The sequence below is a fragment of the Platichthys flesus genome, chromosome 4 (assembly GCF_949316205.1).
Source record: "Platichthys flesus chromosome 4, fPlaFle2.1, whole genome shotgun sequence".
NCBI lineage: Eukaryota > Metazoa > Chordata > Actinopteri > Pleuronectiformes > Pleuronectidae > Platichthys > Platichthys flesus.
This window is the reverse complement of record NC_084948.1, coordinates 2,885,879-2,907,863: the sequence shown is the minus strand read 5'-3', so window position 1 is coordinate 2,907,863 and position 21,985 is coordinate 2,885,879. Positions and strand designations below refer to the sequence as shown.

The 21,985-nt window shown below is 40.0% G+C and overlaps 1 protein-coding gene across 1 annotated transcript in view; it reads right to left on the bottom strand.

Moving 5' to 3' along the window:
* Positions 1-2,400: 2,400 nt before the first annotated feature.
* The window catches only part of LOC133951646 (beta-galactosidase-1-like protein 2), a 39,884-nt gene continuing 20,299 nt past the window's right edge, over positions 2,401-21,985 (bottom strand). Inside the window, exons 10-19 of the mRNA XM_062385708.1 lie at positions 13,554-13,697; positions 12,758-12,838; positions 9,980-10,086; positions 7,294-7,440; positions 6,943-7,014; positions 6,635-6,713; positions 6,393-6,480; positions 5,403-5,517; positions 4,784-4,900; positions 2,401-3,889 (exon numbers count right to left, since the gene is read on the bottom strand). Coding sequence (XP_062241692.1) covers positions 3,806-3,889; positions 4,784-4,900; positions 5,403-5,517; positions 6,393-6,480; positions 6,635-6,713; positions 6,943-7,014; positions 7,294-7,440; positions 9,980-10,086; positions 12,758-12,838; positions 13,554-13,697 — 1,034 coding nt within the window. The 3' untranslated portion in view covers positions 2,401-3,805. The remainder of the gene's footprint in view (positions 3,890-4,783; positions 4,901-5,402; positions 5,518-6,392; positions 6,481-6,634; positions 6,714-6,942; positions 7,015-7,293; positions 7,441-9,979; positions 10,087-12,757; positions 12,839-13,553; positions 13,698-21,985) is intronic.

The window sequence follows — 21,985 nt, the reverse complement described above, 5'->3', positions numbered from 1 at the left end:
AGTTTCTAGCAGATGTTAAACTTTTAAGTAGATAGAACAGATGGATAGATCATACATTCAAAAATTATTTGTTACAACTAGGTATTTTAACCCTGGGGATTTACAAATTAGGTTGCAGCATAACCAAATAAGGAATAGCTTATAAATGTGATTCTACGAAGATTTAACAAAGATTTAAAAGCATCAGCTTAAGGAAAAAAATATATATTTAACCAAAGTGCAAAACCTTTGTTTATACCTAAAACGAGTAAGTCTTGCTTCAGCGTTTGTTGTATTCATGCAGTTAACATGCATATTACTAATGTTTTATAATTTATGTAAAATTCCATTTGAAGTCAGTACATTGTATTTAACAACATTTCATCACGTGTCAGGTCAGACATGTTGACTGTATATTATTTTTTATAGTTTAAGCTACAAGGGCTTAATTTAACAAGCTAATTGTTAAAGATGAGGAAAAGATGGATGACAGTTCACAAAAGTGAAGCCAAAGTGTCTCAATTGATGAAATCCACTCTAGGATTTCAGAAGCATGGGAAACCTGACCACCTCTTAAATTGTAATTACTCATATATATCATGTCATTAGCCTGGACTGATTAGTTGTCAAATGTGACAGCACAGTGTCATCATGGCTTCAATCATCAAAGAAAACATTTGCGGCAGTATCCGGGCTGGTAAGAGCCACACACAACAGATGAGAATTTAAATAAAGATTTCAAACACAGCATGTGAACTTGACTCCTCTGCATGAGCTCACAGCAGATAATAAGAAGGTACATTTGAAAAGGCAACCAAGCAAACCGGCTCACAGTATGTGAGATAAATAAAGCAGTTCACGGGCCTGGTTGGCCTTGACTACTGACACAGAGGTCACACCAGTCTTTATTCACACATTCTTTGCATACACTCTGGATGATATGTATAAATTAGGTCTGAGAAAGGAGGAGAGTTTCTATCACTTCATCGAAATCAAGATCGTTTAGTGTCCATGTCCTCTGGTCTCAAATTATGGAGTGTGTAAGTGGACGTTAATTATACTGTTGCTAAATTGAATAGCATTATTCAACGGAGTGTCATGAGTAAAGCCACTAAATGAGAAGTTGATGTGAGGAAGCGGATTATGGAGATGCGTCTTCTAGCAGACCTTTGACACACACACACACACAAACTCACACACACTGCTGCGGCATAAAAACGTACAAAGGCGCTAACAGCCTCTTGGGCTCATCAGCCGGAGAAAACGTGTTGTTACATATTTCACTCGGAATACAATAACAAACACATCTAGACAATGGCTGCATGTTATGTCTATCATCAAACTGGCGGTTTTCATTGACTGCATGATATTACACTGCGCAGAGTTCTATTCTTCAACCCAACTCCCGTTATTTATTAAAGATCAAATTTTATATATTTATGTATTTATTTCAAAGGTGGACGTGCAATTTAAGACAAGCAGTGTTTGCCCTTATTTTCCAGCTTCTCGCTACAAAAGCATGTGCACCTTCATTATACTGTTCAAATCAATTATCACATAGATCAGTAAAAGGTTAGCACCAGCAACAGGCAGATACACACACACAGACACACCATTATAGTACTGCTGTAGATCCAAGTTCTGGTCGAGTGGATATAATCTTCTTTTAATCTAAATTAATGATGAATCCACCTAAACCTTTCTTCACCCTTAAACAATTTTATAGATGCAGTCTGTTAGGAAAAATTATCAATGTGCAAAGAACTAACTGTATCATTTACTTTAAAGTCAAACTAAATCCCCGCTCTCCTATGTTCCTGAGTGTTGCTTTGCAGGTAAACAAACATCATGCAGTTTACAGATGAACATTGGTTAAATCACATTCAGAGAGTTTCTCTGGTATATCCCAAAGGAGAACATCAAGTTGGGGCTCAACCTTGAGGGTGATGCTGTTACGTTGCAATTTGAATATCAAGCAATATCTAATGTCTAATTTGTTTAGTAGAACCATCCTTCCTATACATCAGCAGTGCATTTTTATCCAATATTCAATGTCAGTTAATGACCATTACCCTCCGAGGGCTTCTCTAAGGCACAATACACTTGACACTCACACACAAGTCCTCTCTTCTTTCCTCATCCCCACTGTCATCTTCCAGCCTCATGTGATTCACATTTTATGCATGTGACTGTTAAGGTTGTTTATTTGCCACATCAGTTCTGTCTCAGAGAAAGATGTTAGTTGAATCAAGAGAAATAAACAACTGAGATAAAAACAAACTCACACGGTCCAGACTTTTCTGTCCAGTTGAGGTATATACACTTTGTGTTGTATGATGTATGTCTGCAAACTGAGATCTGACACATTTGGCCTGTGGAGAGCCAAGTGTCTCAAACAAATGCATGATGCACACTGTTTTTGCAAAAACATAAAATGGGAGACAAATTGAACAATTCAACAAATTTAATAAAATAACTCTCAACAATTACAAAATTGATACATTTGTACAATTAATTGACAGTTTCTAGCAGATGTTAAACTTTTAAGTAGATAGAACAGATGGATAGATCATACATTCAAAAATTATTTGTTACAACTAGGTATTTTAACCCTGGGGATTTACAAATTAGGTTGCAGCATAACCAAATAAGGAATAGCTTATAAATGTGATTCTACGAAGATTTAACAAAGATTTAAAAGCATCAGCTTAAGGAAAAAAAAATATATTTAACCAAAGTGCAAAACCTTTGTTTATACCTAAAACGAGTAAGTCTTGCTTCAGCGTTTGTTGTATTCATGCAGTTAACATGCATATTACTAATGTTTTATAATTTATGTAAAATTCCATTTGAAGTCAGTACATTGTATTTAACAACATTTCATCACGTGTCAGGTCAGACATGTTGACTGTATATTATTTTTTATAGTTTAAGCTACAAGGGCTTAATTTAACAAGCTAATTGTTAAAGATGAGGAAAAGATGGATGACAGTTCACAAAAGTGAAGCCAAAGTGTCTCAATTGATGAAATCCACTCTAGGATTTCAGAAGCATGGGAAACCTGACCACCTCTTAAATTGTAATTACTCATATATATCATGTCATTAGCCTGGACTGATTAGTTGTCAAATGTGACAGCACAGTGTCATCATGGTTTCAATCATCAAAGAAAACATTTGCGGCAGTATCCGGGCTGGTAAGAGCCACACACAACAGATGAGAATTTAAATAAAGATTTCAAACACAGCATGTGAACTTGACTCCTCTGCATGAGCTCACAGCAGATAATAAGAAGGTACATTTGAAAAGGCAACCAAGCAAACCGGCTCACAGTATGTGAGATAAATAAAGCAGTTCACGGGCCTGGTTGGCCTTGACTACTGACACAGAGGTCACACCAGTCTTTATTCACACATTCTTTGCATACACTCTGGATGATATGTATAAATTAGGTCTGAGAAAGGAGGAGAGTTTCTATCACTTCATCGAAATCAAGATCGTTTAGTGTCCATGTCCCCTGGTCTCAAATTATGGAGTGTGTAAGTGGACGTTAATTATACTGTTGCTAAATTGAATAGCATTATTCAACGGAGTGTCATGAGTAAAGCCACTAAATGAGAAGTTGATGTGAGGAAGCGGATTATGGAGATGCGTCTTCTAGCAGAGCACCAAATGTCACGTTTACCAACGTGTCACTTATGGGTGATGCCGGTCTCGGCCAGGTGTCGGTGCTCGTGTAGACGAAACTCACGGCTGTCGCCTAAGTCCTGACCTTCCCAGCTACTCTCCCATCATCTTCCTGTACCCATCTGCCCTCCCGTCCATATTAGACATCGACAGACATGCCATAGTCAGGGGTGCTGGTGAACTGGATCTTACCATCTGTGTCCTGCTCTTCAAACACGAGGACCTGTGATGAAGCAAAAAATAAGAAAATGTTAAGCAAAGTCGTGAGAGGACAGTGAGAGTGGGAGGTGGAGCACTAATGTAAATACATGAACACTCACAGAAAGACCATCTCAGAAAAGGCGAGAAATGCAGAGAAACTCAATGTTAAGCTCCAGGCTTTTTGCAGAGGTCAGCAACATGAAAGCTATAGTATGATTAATTTCAGTAGCTATAATACTGTAACTGCTGATCTGAAGAGCTAGATAACATGTTAACTTAGTTCTTTAATGATACAAAATATAACCAAATGGAACCGAAAGGTTCAAGGATTAGTATATTGCCAGTAAAATAAACAGGCTATGATTTTGTTCACTGATAAATTCTCCAAGTCTTTAGTCACAAAAACAAAATACAAAGACATTTGCTTATGCACCAGTAAGAGGTGAGGATTTGAATACTTTGTCATGTTTTAATATACCTCACTGCATTTGGGGATATTAGGCTATATATAAGACAAAACTAGACATTTTAAAGTTATCACAATTTGCTATGTGAAACAGAAACATGCTTATTTAATTATTTTATGACATGTTACTGTCAAACCCCCCAAAAGGCAACAAATTAATCAATAAAAATGTTCATGAGTTTAATCTATATAAATAATAATCATTAGTTGTAGCATTCATTTTTTATCGTTATAATAAAAAAAAGTCTTGAGGACTTTGGTGACCATTTTCATGTCGAGTCAGGACTGAATTGCAAAAAAAATTCGGATTATATTTTTGCCTGCTAACATGGCCAGGACCTATATAAATAGATAGTTGTTCCATTGTAAAATAACAAACAATGCTACAGTGACTGATAGACGTATCACTTGAAGGGTAACCACCTGCAGGTTTAGATAATACAGAAGTACCTGGTTGTCTCCCTTGTGAAGCCAGGGGCCTGGGACATAGAGAGTCTGCTGAGGACCGATGGACCAGTAACGTCCAAGATTCTTGCCGTTGATGAAGATGACTCCTTTAGTCCATCCCTGTAAACACAAACAGTCACTGTTTATCATAACAAACTGGGAAGGCCAATTTAATGTAGAAACTTAGAAACACGTTGATAACTATCTCCTACACAAGAAAGTCTTTACTTCTAATGTGAAACTCACACAGACTTGTTGTTAATTACAACAACTTACCAGAAAATGTGAGAATAAAATATCTGCTATTGTTACAGTTTGGAAATGATCAATCATGAAGTACATATTCACATAACATTGTCAAAATATAAGTAATGCATTTAGGAGTCATAAATAATAAAAAAAAGAATGATTTGCATATGTGTAATAACTTAGACAAAACAATAACATGACTTTAACCTGTTTGGGCATTTCTGATTTTTTTGACTGAGGTATAATAACTAATTCAAATGTGTACTAACTGTATATTAAGGGTCAAATCAAATACATTAATCAATCTTTTTGGCAGTGCTTCCTGTGCTGGCTCTGCTGTGTTGAATTAGCTGCTCCACTGTGTCTGACTTACAGGTAGTTTGATGAAAGTGTCTTTAGGATAACCGTTCACGTAGAATTTGGCCTGGAAAAACCCTGGGAAGGACAGCGGCTCTCGCATAGACTTCCAGTTGCCCAGAGTCGCGATCCTGTAAAATGACAAAGAAAATTCAAGAGTCCAATCCTTACAGATACACCTTTCACAATGAGTTCCATTCTATGAAGCACGAATGTCCCTTGTCTGACTTATAGGAGGCCTGTTATTTATCATGTCAGTCCAACAGTATTCTGGGTTCAGTAAATGTCAATGTGTCAAATGGGAAAGTTTGGACATGGATAGTACTTTGAAATATTCAGATTATTTGTTTTATAATTTCAGTTTTAGATTATACTTTGCCTTTAATTAAATTCAGAAGGTTGCTGTGATATAAGACAAGATAGTTTCCAACATAGACGCCTTTAAGCCTTGACATTTTCAGGATGGTGATAAACTAAAGAGATTGAAACATTTTCAGTACATGGAGAGATACCTAAAAATGGATGTAAAATATAGCTACATATTCAATTATATAAAATGTACATTTCTACACAGTAGAAGGTAAGATACATCTAGTGACTCTGATTTTGACTATCAGTGCAACAAATATAAGGTAACCAGCATAACCTAAAAATGAGGAGAGGGTTTTAGGATTTAGTAATATGGAAGCATCATGAGGGACATGCATTCGCACCTTGGGTTGTACCTTTCTTCAAGTGGTGTTCTATTGTATTCAGAAAGGTGCAGTGCAGCTCTTAAATCACTCCCTGTAGTCTACCCACTGTACTGCTTATAATTCAAGATGTTAACCATGAGACACTGAATTGGGAGGCTGTGTTATGACTCCTCAGTTTTCCCATCTTATTACCACAGTAATTGTGTTATGCAGGGAGATAATCAGCTGGATTAGATCGGAGGCAAGCGGCTTTAATGACAGAGAAACACAAACATGGAGGGAAAATGGACCGTAATGGAAAAGACACAAACCTGTTAAGGAAGCCTGGCTTCATATCCAGACAATGAATAATGAAGTCTCGGAGGAGCTGCTTGTTTAACTCGATATCTCCGACCAGACCTGAAAGGTGAGTCAGAGCGTCTTTCAGCTTTCTAATACAGCTTAAGACACTTAGCTTCACGAAAGGTCTCCAATGAAAAAAAAAGGTCATATAAAGAGGACTCATGCTGACTGGAACATTTAAAAGGCCATCAGTTTGTGAAGCAATTTGTACCTTTACGCTGCTCATCCAGAGTTTTCCCATAATTCACTCTTCCACAGTTCTCCACCAGTAAACCTAGTGTTCTTCTTCCCTTCAATGGGAGAATCAGAATCAGAATCAGAATCAACACACACACACACACACACACACACACACACACACACACACACACACACACACACACACACACACACACACACACACACACACACACACACACACACACACACACACACACACACACACACACACACACACACACACACACACACACACACACACACACACACACACACACACACACACACACACACACACACCTTCCCATCAGGAATTGCCAGCTCCAGTGTTTTATAATCCAGGATACCAACAAAATGTTTGTCCACAAAAACCTGGGAAGAAAAATAAAACTTCAGAGAATGAACTTTCAACCACCAAAGAAAGTTTTTGGTGTTTCAACTTTTGAGAATTGTCTTAAAATTGTGTGACATTAATACCAGAGCAACTGGTCACAGCCTAAGCTCGTTAATTGCCCTCCACAAGTACAACGTGTCATTTCTAACAAGCAGATTACAGCTTTCCGGGTGCAAAAGTTCGCACAAAGGAAAGTGTAAAATGTGAAATGTGAAAGCGTAAAAGCGTCACGTCGCTGTGTGTCTTCCTCTCCTTACCAGCGCTCTGTCTCTGATGTTGTTCTTTGAGTTGAGGAGTCCTCCACTGGTGATTATGGTCTCGTACAGCGTGTAGCCGTACGACTGACCATTGTTACGGTTGACAGGGAGATTTTCCATGTTTATCGGCCTCTCTGACTTCAATGGCTAAAAGTAGAAAAAAGTCGACCAATGTTTAGGGCTGTTCACATAAAGACTTACTGAAAAAAGGTATTGAAGGACGCATTTGTCAGTTTGTTCTTCAAATGCAGACTATAAAGGTTGCAGCCTCTTGCTTAATAAGCAGCTCATGTTCTGAGATTGTAAATTGGTGAATACATTTTGTGTGATCTGGCCTTAAAACTAGGTTTCCAAGATGTATCGTTGTACTAAATGAGACATATTCCGCTCAAATTCCAGTTCATACTTTTAATTTGTGTTAATACTTGAACATTTTTACATGCTCTAGGGTTTTTAAAATACATCACTCTCCTCATATTTTCCATTGCTTCAGCTCCTCTTTCCAGCCTCTGTCTGAAATACTTTTAAGCTTTTTAAGTTTTGCACCTGTCTTTTTAAGCCCCCCCCCCCCCCCCCCCCCCCCCTCCTGACAAGGCTTTTCATAAGCAATGAGGGAGTGGAGCAGCTTTAACACTGACTTTTAGGAGACCTTTTATATACACACAAAAGAAAACGACATAAAACACACTAGAGGATAGAGAAATCTCAAAAAGCATTACATGTTTTTGTGAATTTACAGCATAAACCAACAATCTCACAGCCGTCCTCAGAACAGACTCCACAATCTTCTCCTTACAGAACGTGATGCTCTTTTAAACCTAATGAGGCTTGCATGTGTGGCAGTCAGAGCAATCCTTTCATTCAGACACATTGTTTTTGCATCCCCTTGGGAGGGGCATTATGCACTCTTCAGAAGACAATCAACACGCTCTGCTAGGGCATGATTAACCACCTTCCCCTCTTTTTAAACAAGGGTGTGTGGCTGGACAGGGGCAAAGCAATTGTCATCCCATCTAAGAGAGAAGCAAATTGTTGCAACAGGAGGTAAATAATTAATTTTGTCAGCAACTGCCAGATGTGCGACATCTGGTATGAATATCAATGCCACTGGAGAGCTTGGTGTAAATGACTAAACTACACTGGTGGACATCACAGTAATAAATAGAAGATGACACCTCCTGTGCATTTTCTTAAACATGTTTTTTAGTTTGCTCCATGATTTCCAAGGGGAGATTTTCTGTGCATACTTTACACTGAACACAGGTGCACAGATTTGATTACTTCTTGTTTGTGAATGGGCCACTGGTGCAATGTTGAGAGAGTGAGAGAACGTGACCTTTAAGCTGCTTTAAGACATGCACTGAAATCCAGACATTTTCCTGAAACCTTCCAGAGGGACCGTACATAAGAACCCAAATGTTTGAGTCAGATGCCTGGAAATCCTCCTGCCAGCCCCCAAATAAATGGCAGTGAGCCGGTATGAGAATACATCAGGAAAGTGTTAAGAAAATTCTCTGCTAACAAGTGGGCTTGTTGATGGCATTGTATAACACATGACAGATGGAAATCTAAACAAATAAAAACAGTACAAATATCTAAGGATGAAAAAGATGTGCCATAAACGTAAAAGACGCAGACAACAAAAGCATTTTCTGCAGCAGAGCACTTCATGTCCTGCCTCCTGCATGCTTCACTCAGGTGTCACTGCTCGTCTGGATGTTTCAGACATTTTCCTGTTGTTGGTCAACACGCCTGAACCAAACAATCTCCTACAGCGCTCTTCGCATGTGAAAGGCAAACTTTAGAAAGTGAACACACCTAAATGTCTGGACTTTGTGCCTGGAAAGAGCTTTACTCAACCATAGAGAATTAATCATAATTAATTCTGTTTTGCTTTAAGACTGGATTTTATAACATGAAATGTATGTTTAAAATCTAGAAATGTTCTGGTGCAGTGATGATGACAATGTGGAATGACTGTTTACCTTCCATACTTATAAGTGGATTACCTTTCTAAATCTAGGAAAACACGTCTGTGTGTTTTATATCCTTTGAGTTGTCATTGATGTTGCTACTCTGATTTAAGGTTTCTATGATTATTTTTGTACCTTTTCTGTTACTTAATAATGGTGTCTTGTAAGCCTGTTTAGGCTGCATGTGCACATAATTTGCACGACACAATAATAATAAAAACCAATAAATCAATCAGTGAGAACAGGCATATGAGTGATGGTGACGACAGTGTTATTATTTGTGCTGGAGTTGTTTTCCATCGTTTGCTAATGTTGATTGTTAAAAAAACTACAACTAGCTACAAAAGCTGGAATAATAGCTACTTAGCAGTCTTAATATATGATAATAAAGGCAAGCAGAAATTCTGCGGTGAGTAGACAGATGTGATAAAGGAGCTTGTGCTACTGTAACCATGGGTAGAGTAAATACAACTGTCTTAAGTTCGCTTAAAAAAATCGTACACAGAACACAACAGTCTTCACATCCACATTATTAACCACTGATTTTCTTTGAGTTTAAATGATGAGATGTTACAAATGGTAATGAATGATGTTTTCTTATAAAGTACTGATTGTAAACGACTTTGTAGTGATATGAGCAATGCTACACAGCTAATGATGTTTGTCATTTTTGTGCCAAGAATTTCAGCACTCTCTCTGTGTCTGTAGCTTACCTTGTCAGCTAAATGCAGAGTGTCCCACAGACACAGGTGCTGCTGGATGACAACAGGCTGGTATGCTCTCCTCACCAGGAGAGGAGGCAGTGCAGGGAGAGGGTTGACTGAAAAACCAGGAAAACACTTTAGTCTGGATAGCAGTTTTTCTGACTATATATCCATTTATGCTCATTTTATGTATCCGCAATTAGGACCCCAAAGTAGCCTTCCATGTATACAACATTTTGACCCTGAAAATACATGGAAAACTACACCTTAAAATATACACCTTTGTTGTTCAACACGCTTTCACACCAAGTCCTGACTTCAGACATTTCATTTTAATCCGAACCTAAATAACAGGGGTGAAAGGTTCTTCGGAACATGGTTCGGACCATCTCTCCAACATTTAATCCAACCAAAAGAGGTTGTTTTGTCCGGATCAAACTGAAACATGGCTGTTTTCATTTTGCAGCCTGACAACACTTTTGTGGATCGTTTGGACCAATTGCAGCAAGTTAAGACACCTTTAATGTCGCATAGTGTTAGCTTTCTTCCAGTATACTATCACCTTTGATGACACAACATTTGATTCAAATTTGGATACTCATTAGGTGCATTTAAACTACTTTTGAAAACTGCACCTTAAGTTGGTGATGCTGTTGGCAATACCATAATGATAACGATGTTACAGCAGCAACAAAATTAACAAAATGAACCATTTCAATCAATTTCTCCAACACAAAAACATATGTTTAATATAACTATTATTCTGCTAATGTTGATCCTGCAACAAATTTATCTGAGCTCTTGGTGGAGCCATTTACCCTCCACAGCAGCATCCAGTTTGTGCTCTATGTTACAAAAATTCTCTCTGCTTTTAAAGGTGTTACGGCATGCAGACACATCAGTTCTCCATCTGGAAAAGGCTTGACTGCATTTCCTTATCACAAAATGATAACAGCTGAAAAACTTGGGGAAAGCTTGGAGGATAATGGCCAACACCTTTCTCAAATATGGCTTTTTAAATACTTAAAAGCCAATGCCTCTATAATGTGAATTTCCCCGAAAATAATGCAATATTATCCCAAATTACCCATTCATTTCTCAACAGAGGAGACAGTGACAATGGGATGCAGGGAAGAAGAAACTCGCCCTGCTCTCAGACATGAATGGCACATGACCCAATTGACTTTGTTTTTCTCACATATGAAGAACACAACAGGAGATTGTGCAGGTCAGACACATTGAGCTGAGGGGTCATGTCTGGAAGGAGCACACAGGAGGCAAGACATAACTTACACCTCTTTTACACCAAAATAATCAGATATACACAGCTTATTAAAATCTAGTTAAACCCACAAGAAAGGCGACTGACACCTCCTTTCCTATTGAAAGAGGAGTTTGTTTCTCACTTTCCTTTTCACAAAAGCAGCGAAAACTGAGGCACTCTCTCGCCTCGCTGACTAGCCAAATTAGCGCGCTCATCCCGCTGTCTTGTTTCCATCACTGCCAATCTGAGCCAGCTAGTTAAAACCCTGTATACTGCAGACTCATTTGACAGGAAGTGATTTACGATTGTATCCAATCCCATTGCAGACAATGGCAAGCTGTTAGTGTTTTTTTTACCAGTGGAAAAGGGGCTTTTTAAATTCTGCTGCGAAAATCACTTGTTTTTGTTAACAACACACACTAGTGTGGATCTTTACCGTCGAAAGTTCTCGAATCTCATTGTCTTTCTAAGTTTACATTCTCTGATTCATCTACGTGAATGACCCTTCTGTTCTTTTTTTTCAGTTTTGTGTCCTCACATTTTCTTGCTGTATTCTAATATGAGTTCACTCCTGTAAAATGTCAGGGGCAACTGACTTGGATATGTGCATTCTCACATACAGCTCCAGCAGAAAACTTCAGGAGAACATGCGGAATTAATTGCCCGTCGGAGAGCAGGATAATGCTGGGGTTTAAATGTACTCATACTTGACATCTGACTTTCTTTACAGAAGATAGTCAGAAGATAGTGTGATTATAAGTATTGATACTTTTCAATGCTTAAATGCCTCACAATGAACTGTCATTATTTGCAGGTTGCTTAATGCTAAGATGTTTGTGCAGCATGTTATATTACAAATGGCAATTTGCAATTACTGACATATTTGAAATTACAAGAAAACCCCAAAGCATGTAGGACACAAGTCTATTTAAGAACCTTTTTTGTTGTCAAATACAAGTGTTAGACCTTGACACATCAGCTCGAATCCACGCCAAGATATGCAGAAACAACACCGCAGGGCAAAGAGTAACTGACACAATATACATGATTTGACAACCAAACAATAATGAACTATCAATCTCATTTTGGGTCATGTTATTGTGGTTGCTATAGAACCCAGCCTGACTCTCATATACAAGCCACTGCTCATTGTTCAGCAGACTACAAAACATAAAGATGAATCACACATGGGGAGCCTTTCAAACTCATCTTCAATCAACACAATGAATTATTATTGTGCTGTGATGGATTCAAACCCAGTTTGCCAAAAAAAAATCTTAATTTCCTCTATTTGGCAAATAGAGAAAATTGCATGCGTCATAAAAATGATAAAAAGCTTAGGATGTCATTTTCGCACTGGTCTGAGACTGAGGTTCTATGACTTTGATAAAAATCTCACAAAGCCCCCATAAACCCCATGATTGTGATTATATGCAAAGTTAGGGGGGGTTGGTGAAAAGAAATGGAGAGAAAAAGAGGTGGAAGATGTGGGGCCCATGGCAGCAACAACATACAACACTCACTGTGGTAGTGGCTGAATAAATTCCTCAGAAGATGGTACTTGGTGGTGTAATCCCCAGCCTCGGATAATGGAGCATCGTAATCTGCAAGATAATGCACTATCAGAACAGCAGGCTCAGGAGCCAGCGAGAGGCAGGCATGCCTCTCACCGTGGCGGATGATTTCACCATGCTCCCCTATCGAACATCTTGAGACAGCAGCTGGCCAAGACACACTTTGAGTTATCTTGACAGACATTGGTGCCGTTTTTCAGGTGAAAAGGTAAAAAGGCATTCAGAAGAGTTAACACAACTGTAAAGAGCATCCAGAGGTGGTTGTCCCTCCTGTCGAGCACTTTGCAGATTTCTGCTCTTTACAGAAGAGGTTATTGCAATGTTAAGTACCCTATAGGAGGATATAAAACCCATTGTACCATCTTTAATTTACATTCCCAATGCAGTTTATTGTGTAATGAATGAATTAATGTGCACTGCATATTCAAATGTCCAAGCAGCCAAAGGTCAGAGGAGGTGTGTATGTATACTTCCATCCATGGACAGTTAAAGTGTCCTCATCGTGCTTTCATTTTCACATTTCTTTTATTTAGTACATTGCACATTTAAGTGCAGCATCCGTGGGGTTTACAGATAAGAATTGAGACCAGTATAAGTGGCAGTGATTGTAAATATGTACCTGGCTCTTAAAATGCAGTAATGCGTTAAATCTTTGGGGAAAAATTCTAGATAAACCCTGAAGAATCAACTTTTGTTTAATCATATGTTGCAAAACAGTGATTTAATCCAGATTGATCACACATACCGTAGCTCGTTACCATAGGTTTGGGTGCCGGTATTCCAACAGCAAATGCTCCGTTCATGAAGCCAAAATTTGTCCCTCCATGGAACATGTAGAGATTGATGGACATGTCCTTCTCAAGGATCTCTGTGACCACAGGTATCATGTCTGAAAGAAAAGTGAAAAAAGTTAAACAAACAAGTCCAATTTAAAAGGTGCAAAACAGCTATTAACTCACCAATCTATAATAAACGTTAAGGAGTTTAGCAACAAACATATTTTTTTACTCACAAAGACTTTTGCCCTTGGTTTGCTTCTCTTTCTATCACTTTTCTTTTTATAAATTGGATGCATGCTACCAATCTACCTTCATCCCATCTCATAATACCACTATGCAATGGGGAGACATTGTAGTGTCCAGTTCAAGGGAGGATGAAGAGGAAGCCGGACAATGCGTCTCCTCTTTCTACCACTATCCTGAAATGAAGTCAAAATATCCTGGATAGTAACGCTGCCAGATTGCATATTTGGAGCCAGAGTCTGCGTAGTAGAGATGGGAATGAACCAGCGGTAGCAAAGTCCTGCCAATACTCAGTCTCAGCTGTTAATCATGACATTTCACCCCATTTTTATAGCAACAAATAATGAATTAAAACCTCACTTACTTGGGGAAAAAACAACACTTGAACAAACATCAGTGTGAGAAGAATTAAAATGACAGACAAAAAGATTAAGCATACGTTGTGTTAGTTTGGTCCATGTCCCATCTGCTAAAATGGAGGAGACAGAGTTTATAAACTATACTGCAGCAAGCAAGGGTATTTTCATCCATGTATATATACAATCTATGGTAGCTCTTCTGTGAGGACACATTATAACATCTAATCTTGTAACAGCACAAACCCCCTAAGCTCTTGACAGGTGATGCTTACCACCACCTGCCAGCAACCAGCACTGTTGTTGGCAGAGCAAAGAGACATATAGTACCTTTAAACCATGATGTTTATAATTGACTTATTTAGGTTTGAACAGTGAGCAAAGAGGAGCATAATGGAAATAAAGCTACACATACACACCCAGGAGTAACAGGAGGGGTAAAATCCATTTGACTACAGAGCCACTGTTTCAATAATCATATTGCCCTCAATTCCCTCAACACCATTGGGCGGTGTGTGGCCTAGTGGTTAGAGTGATGGTTCTCCAACAAGAAGGTTGCTGGTTCAAACCCCACTCTCTCCCGACTGCATACCGAAGTGTCCTTGGCAAGATACTGAACCCCTAAATGGCCCCTCATGAATGTTGAGTGTACTAATTCTAAGTCGCTTTGGACAAAAGCGTCAGCTAAATGACATATAATGTAATGTAATTCTGCTTCAATTAAAACATGGACCGACCTCAGACACACATCCTATTACAGGTTATTATAATTTATCATGGGGCTATACTTATACCTACCAAAAAAACTGCCAACCGCCCTAGCTACCTGTATTTTGAGGTGAACATGGCAGAGCAAATAATTAAGAATTCAAATTAGACATTAGCAGACAAATTAAACTGTCTTTAATTATTTGAATCAAGGGCATAAGTGACAGAGCCCGACTCGGTTGGTTTCACGGTGGTGGCAACGGCTGTGACAGAGTGCCGGGTGTGTGCTGCAGTCTGCAGAGGACTGAATTGTCAAGGACACGAGGCCCCGCTGAATATTCCAGCGCTCATTTCATAGGCATGACACCTTCTGCATGGTGAGGTTCTTTTCCTTCTCCTCGACGAGGAGAAAATAAATAAGTGACAATGTTGGCCCTTTCATTTCCTTTGAGGATGTGAGATGGCTCCAGGCTCTGCACGGTGTGCTCGAAATTAGATGTTTCTGAGAGCACTACAGATGATGATAGCAGTGTGTGTGGCTGCCATTAATCTTTACAATTGCGAAACAGGTGCTATCGTTTATGTCATGACAGTACATTATATTAAGAATATCACCCTCCTGACTGTAGCCTGTGGACCATGTCATATTGCAGAGTACATTTGTGTTAACCAATGGTTACTTAACATGAAGGAGGCTTCAAGCTTAAAACACTCAAAATCCACTGCAGCTTCTTAAAATGAAATTAATGAAAACTTTGGGCGCTAATTTTATCCCACAGTAGATATGTTTGGATTATGAACAAACAAGCATTCACTCTGCACTCTGGGATATACGAGCCCCGGCCGTAGCAGCTGCCACGAGCGCCGGCTGTAGCTAACTACAGCGGAGGGGGGGAAAGAGCGTGGAGAGCACAACACTCACAAACCTAACTTCCAGCTACAGCTGCTGCTACGGCAGTCTTTCAAGATACCGGAGGATGTTGTTGTCATAATGTGCGGGACTAGGGGGGCGTGTCGGAGCAATGAGGAGATAAGACGCGTCTCGCTGTAGCTCCTACAGATTTACGTTAAAATTAAATTTTAAACAAAACCTGTGTAACTTCCGATCTACAGGTTACCGTACTTTTCATTTTAAACTCTCCAAGTGCCCACTGCACAGCGAAAAATGCAGACGCGAGCGGGCAAGTCTTGGGAAAAGCCGAACAAAGATGAAGGCCCGACTGAAGCACCGGTCCATAGTGAGGGAGGGGACCCGGCGCCGAACACGCCGAGCACGGACATCCAAGCTGTACTGGCCGCTATAGCATCCCTGCAAACAGAGCTGTCGCAAGCTAAGTCGGACATTTGCGACAAGATTGAGGAGAAGATTGCTGTTGTTTGAGATCTGAAATTGCCGCTCTGAAAGCAGAAAGTGACGCCGCATCTTTAGTGGTAAATGGCCGACAAGACTCCCAAAATGAGACGCTGAAAAGTTTAGAAGCTAACGCTAATGCTACTTCTGATACTGTTGTGGCTTGAAGCTACGGTAAAGCAGCTACACACCCAAGTTGAACAACTGTCAGAGAAGTGTTTGGACCTGGAGGGACGATTTAAGCGTCAGAATTTGGGAATCAGAGACCCAGGGATTTCGTTGCCCAGTTGCTTATGGAGGTTTTACAGCTGGATGAAAAACCAGTGATCGACCGAAACCACAGAGCCCTGAGACAGCGTCCCGGGGACAACGAACCGCCTCGGCACCTGATTCTAAGGGTGCACTACTGTCACGCGCTGGAGAGCATCCTGCAGAAGGTCATGAGGTCCCAAAGTCTAACATTTCGAGGGCAGCGAATCCAAGTCTTCAGAGATTTCCCACCCACTGTAGTTAAACGCAGAGCCGCCTTCACTCCGGTCAGGAAGTTGCTGCGAGACCAACCTGGAGTCAAATTTGGTCTCCTATACCCAGCCAAGTTGAGAGTGACACATAATGGTAAAGAGACCACGTTCACAGACCCTGAAGAGGCCCGTCTGTATGCTGAACGCCACTTCGGTCAGGGTCGTAACTGAAGTGCACATCTAAGAGCATGGCCCAGTCCCTTCTGATGGAGACTGGAGGTAAATGACATCTAGACCAGAGGTATTGTTAAAACCACTTATGGACAATTACATGATAATAACATAGCCTCAACCATGGTAATAATATTACTTTGACAGATACAGAGTATTAAGAACACAATGATGCCTTAATATTACAATCAGTATTATTATTTCGGACTGTTATAGGCCTGGATTTCGGTTCCCCCCTCCCTATTATAATGTGAAATATCTTTATTTAAAATTGTAATTTAGTTTACTTATTTATCTGATTTCTGCCTGCATGTCTGCTAGATTGCATAATTCATTTGGTAGTTTAAGCAATTTCTTTTTTGAACAATTACATTATTTTCTTGAACATTGTTGCACAGCAGAGACAGCATGGCTTTAAATCACTCAGAGGAGGGGATACCTTGTTATTTCTAGGGATTTATGACTAAGTGTAAGCCTCGGAGTTTGTGTTCTGTGTTTATTTCAATAAGGTCTGCTAAGACGTGGAAGTTTACGTATCTTTTCAATGCTGTTAATCGGGGATATTTAATATCTTTTGTAACTGAATAGGTTTTGTTGGGAATTTAATAACTGTAGGCCTACTAGCTATTGTAGGATTAAGAGTTCAACCACAATCGGTTGTTAGAGTTTCTTCTCTGTTAGAGAGGTTAGACTACGCATTTTTGATGTTTTTGTTTTTCTGTTTATCTGTGTCCTGGGTGGGAGGGGGGCGGAAATGGGTGGGAGGGCGGATGGAGTGTCATTTAACTCAGGGCTGCACTTGTCCAGCAGAGTGGGGAGAGAGTCTAAGGATGGATGCCTGCAACCACCCTACATAATGCATAATAATAACAGGAGAGATAATATAACATTCTGCTCATGGAATGTTAATGGTGTTAACGAGCCAGTTAAAAGAGGCAAGGTGCTCGCTCACCTCAAATCCTTGCAGGCGGATGTCATTTTCTTACAGGAAACCCACCTGAGGAACGACTCGCATGCTAGGCTCAGGTGTAGGTGGATAAAACATATCTACCACTCCAACTTTTCAGTTAAGGCTCGTGGCACAGCCATCCTAATCCGTAGGGGGGTTCCCTTTAAACATCTGTCTACAATAGCAGATAAAGACGGGAGATATGTCATGGTTGTGGGGGAATTCCACTCTACACCTGTAACATTATTAAATATATATGGACCCAATAATGACGATCCAGAATTTTTCAAAAGGGTTTTAAATTTGATTCCGATGTCTTCAGTACTAATCTAATAATTGGTGGTGATTTCAATCTAGTTTTGGACACTTACTTGGATAGATCTTCTTCACAGAGGGTGGAACCTTCCAAGGCCTCTAATCTTCTGAGATCTTATATTGAAAATATGAATGTTTTTGATGTGTGGCGGATTTCTAATGCTACTGGTAAAGAATATTCCTTTCACTCAAAAGTACATAATAGCTATACCAGGATAGACTTTTTCTTGGTTGATGGTAAATTAATGCCATTTTCCTACAACGCAAAATACCACAATATTATTATCTCCGACCACAGCCCGATATAATTTTCATTACAGCTTGGTGAGAATGCACCTGCCCAGAGAAATTGGAGATTCAATCCTCAACTCATCACTGATAAAAGGTTCTGTGAATATCTGGAATCAAACATTAAGTTATTTTTTGAAACTAACGACAATGAAAGCATGTCTCCTACACTGTTATGGGAAACCTTTAAGGCCTACTTGAGAGGGCACATTATTTATTTTCAATCCTCTCTCAAGAAGCGTAACAAGGCAAAACAACTTAAACTTGAAGAGGAAATCCGCCAACTCGATATGGAGAACGCTCTGCGCCCCTCATTAGATAAGCATACTAAAATATCAACTCTTAAATTTAAACTTAACAAGATTTTATCGGATAGGATTTGCAGAGCCTTTATTTTTACCAACAGCGATATTTTGTATTCGGTGATAAGCCACACAAACTACTGGCGAGACAACTACGGAAACTTGAGAACGACAGGACTATCCACAAAATTAAGTCTGGTTCAGGAAATGTCCTTACATCTCCCAAGGATATTAATGACAGATTTAGACAATTTTATCAAACTCTATACACTTCTGAGGTTAATTCTGTGGGAGAAACAATGCAGAAATTTCTAGATAAATGTGATCTCCCTTCACTGAGTCAAGCGGACCGCGATACCTTGGGGGCAGACATCACATGTAAAGAGCTACTAGCGACCATTGGTTCAATAAAAAACGGCAAAAGTCCCGGCCCTGATGGACTCAGCAATGAGATTTACAAGAGGTTTGGGGGATTATTGGCTCCTTACCTGCGTAAAATGTACATCCAATCGTACGAGGATGGCATATTGCCCCACACACTGACCGAAGCCACTATTACCCTCCTTCCCAAAAAAGGGAAAGATTTGGAAGAAGTGGGTTCTTACAGGCCAATCTCGTTATTAAATTCGGATCAAAAAATTCTAGCCAAGACATTGGCCAGAAGACTTAATGTATTTATGTGCAAGCTGATTCACCCAGACCAAACTGGGTTTATCCCGCAAAGAAATTCCTTTCATAACTTTAGACGTCTTTTAAATATCATGCACTCTCCAAGACTTTCCCAAAAGGACCTTATTATCCTCAGTTTAGATGCCGAAAAAGCATTTGATCGGGTCGAATGGGCTTACTTATTCTCGGTCTTGCAGAAGTTCAATGGTGGTGATAAATTTGTGTCCTGGACTAAGCTCTTATACAATAGCCCCAGAGCCAGAATACTTACTAATAGAACTCTTTCTGACCCTTTCCGTTGGGTAGGGGCACGAGGCAGGGCTGCCCACTTAGCCCTCTACTGTTCGCATTAGCCATAGAACTGCTGGCTGAGACCATTCGTTCGCATCCAGATATACATGGTTACAATACAGAATATACCAAGAATAAAATATCATTGTATGCGGACGATATTTTGTTATTTGCCATGCAGCCTAGGATTACAATTCCTTCAATTTTGAAAACTTTTCAACTGTTTGGTAGTTTCTCGGGGTACAAGATTAACTGGGGCAAAAGCGAGCTACTACCAGTACAAATTACAGATCAAGATTGGCTCAAACAGTTTCCTCTCAGAATAGCATCGGACAGTTTAACCCAGGGGTGCTCACACTTTTTCAGCATGAGAGCTACTTATAAAATGATCAAGTCAAAATGATCTACCGACTACAAAAAATGCAAAACATATATTTATTTATAAATATATTGAGGATTCTTTATATCGCATGAGCCAATATTGCACAACACAACACAATTAACTATGTACATTTTTTGTCATTACCCGAGTTTACTCTGATGACTTGCACTGAATTGAATCAGCCAGGGATGCATAGTCCGGACGGTAACTGCTGACAGCCAGCCTCAACCACACTTCCAAATGTTCATCAGTCATGGTGGAACGGTACTTGGACTTGATGATCTTCATGTGGGAAAAGGCTGACTCACATAAATAAGTGGAGCCGAATAATGCTGTCAAGGAGGTAGCACATTTCCTCATGTTGGGGTACTTTACCTCTGTGAGTAAGTTCCAGAACTGTCCATGAGCTCTGGACTTCAGCTCAATGTCAGCTTGTAGTGTCAAAATCTCATCTTCCACTACAGAAGAGTTCAGGTGAAACAGTGTTGCAATTTTTGATGCGAGTGAATCAACCTCAGCATCTTCCCGAAAAGGATAGCACATGAATGTAGCGACTGGCTCGAGCAAAGAAAAGTCTTGAAAGCGTTTGTCAAACTCTGACAGACATTTTTCAATCTGCTCTGTGTAGCGTGCAGTGTCAAGTTGCACACAGGCCTTCCTTTGCATCTCCAGCTCTGACGCCAGGTTCTGGAAGTTTGCCAAATCATGGCGCTGCAGCTTTGAGGAGAGATGTTGCATCTTTCGTTTGAAAGCATTAACCGAGCTGATCATATTGATCACTGTTTTGTCTTTTCCTTGCAGCTGTAGATTAAGGTCATTCAACATGTTGGTCAGATCGGTTAAAAATGCCAAGTTTAACAGCCACTGACCGTCATTTAGTTGCGTGTATTCTGCATGTCCAGCTACACGGAAAAACTCCTTAATCTCCGGACAGAGCTCTCGAAATCTTTGCAGGAATTTCCCTCGACTAAGCCATCTCACGTCAGTGTGTAGCAACAACTCAGAGTGGTCGCAGTCAGCATTCTCCAGATGTGCACGGAATAGCCTTCTTTGAAGAGATCTGGCGCGAATAGAACAGGCGATCTTCGTTGCAACATCCATGATCTCTTTCATGTTGAGCATTTTAGCGCATAACGCTTGTTGGTGGATTATGCAATGGTAATTTAGGAAGTCCGGGAAAGCATCGTCCTGCCTGCACTTTGCAATAAATCCATTCAAGCGGCCAACCATTGCGGGTGCTCCATCCGTGGTGATAGACATCAATTTGTACACTGGGAGCTGAGTTTTCGCGATAAAGTTTTTAAACGACTGAAATATGTCCTCTCCTCGCGTCTGTTCTTTCATGGGCAGTACTGTTAATAGCTCTTCTTTTGTAGTGATATCACTAAACACCATACGAATGAAAATGCACATCTGGGCTGTGTCACTCACGTCCGTTGATTCGTCCAACTGCAGTGAGAAACACTCACAATCTCCAATGTCCTTCCAAAGTTGCTGGGTTAAATCCTCAGCCATGGCTTCACAGCGCCGTGTAACTGTGCTTCTTGACAGCTGGAGAGCTTTGATCGAAGATAATATTTCTGCCTTATTTTTAAAGTCTCGGAACAATGAGTCAGCTGCTTCAACGAATGCCTCTTTTACCATCTCTACGTCTTGGAAGGACTTCTTGTTATTGACAATGATGTGACTCACCCGGAACGATGCTTCGGTGGCGGCTTTCGCTTTTGAAGTTTGTTGCGTGAAAAATGACTGCTGTCCGGACAACTGGGATTTCAGTTCCTTCACTTTTCTCTTTCTCAGCTCGCTTTTCGGCGGGAAGTCGGTGTCGTATTTTCCATGAACAGTCCGAAAA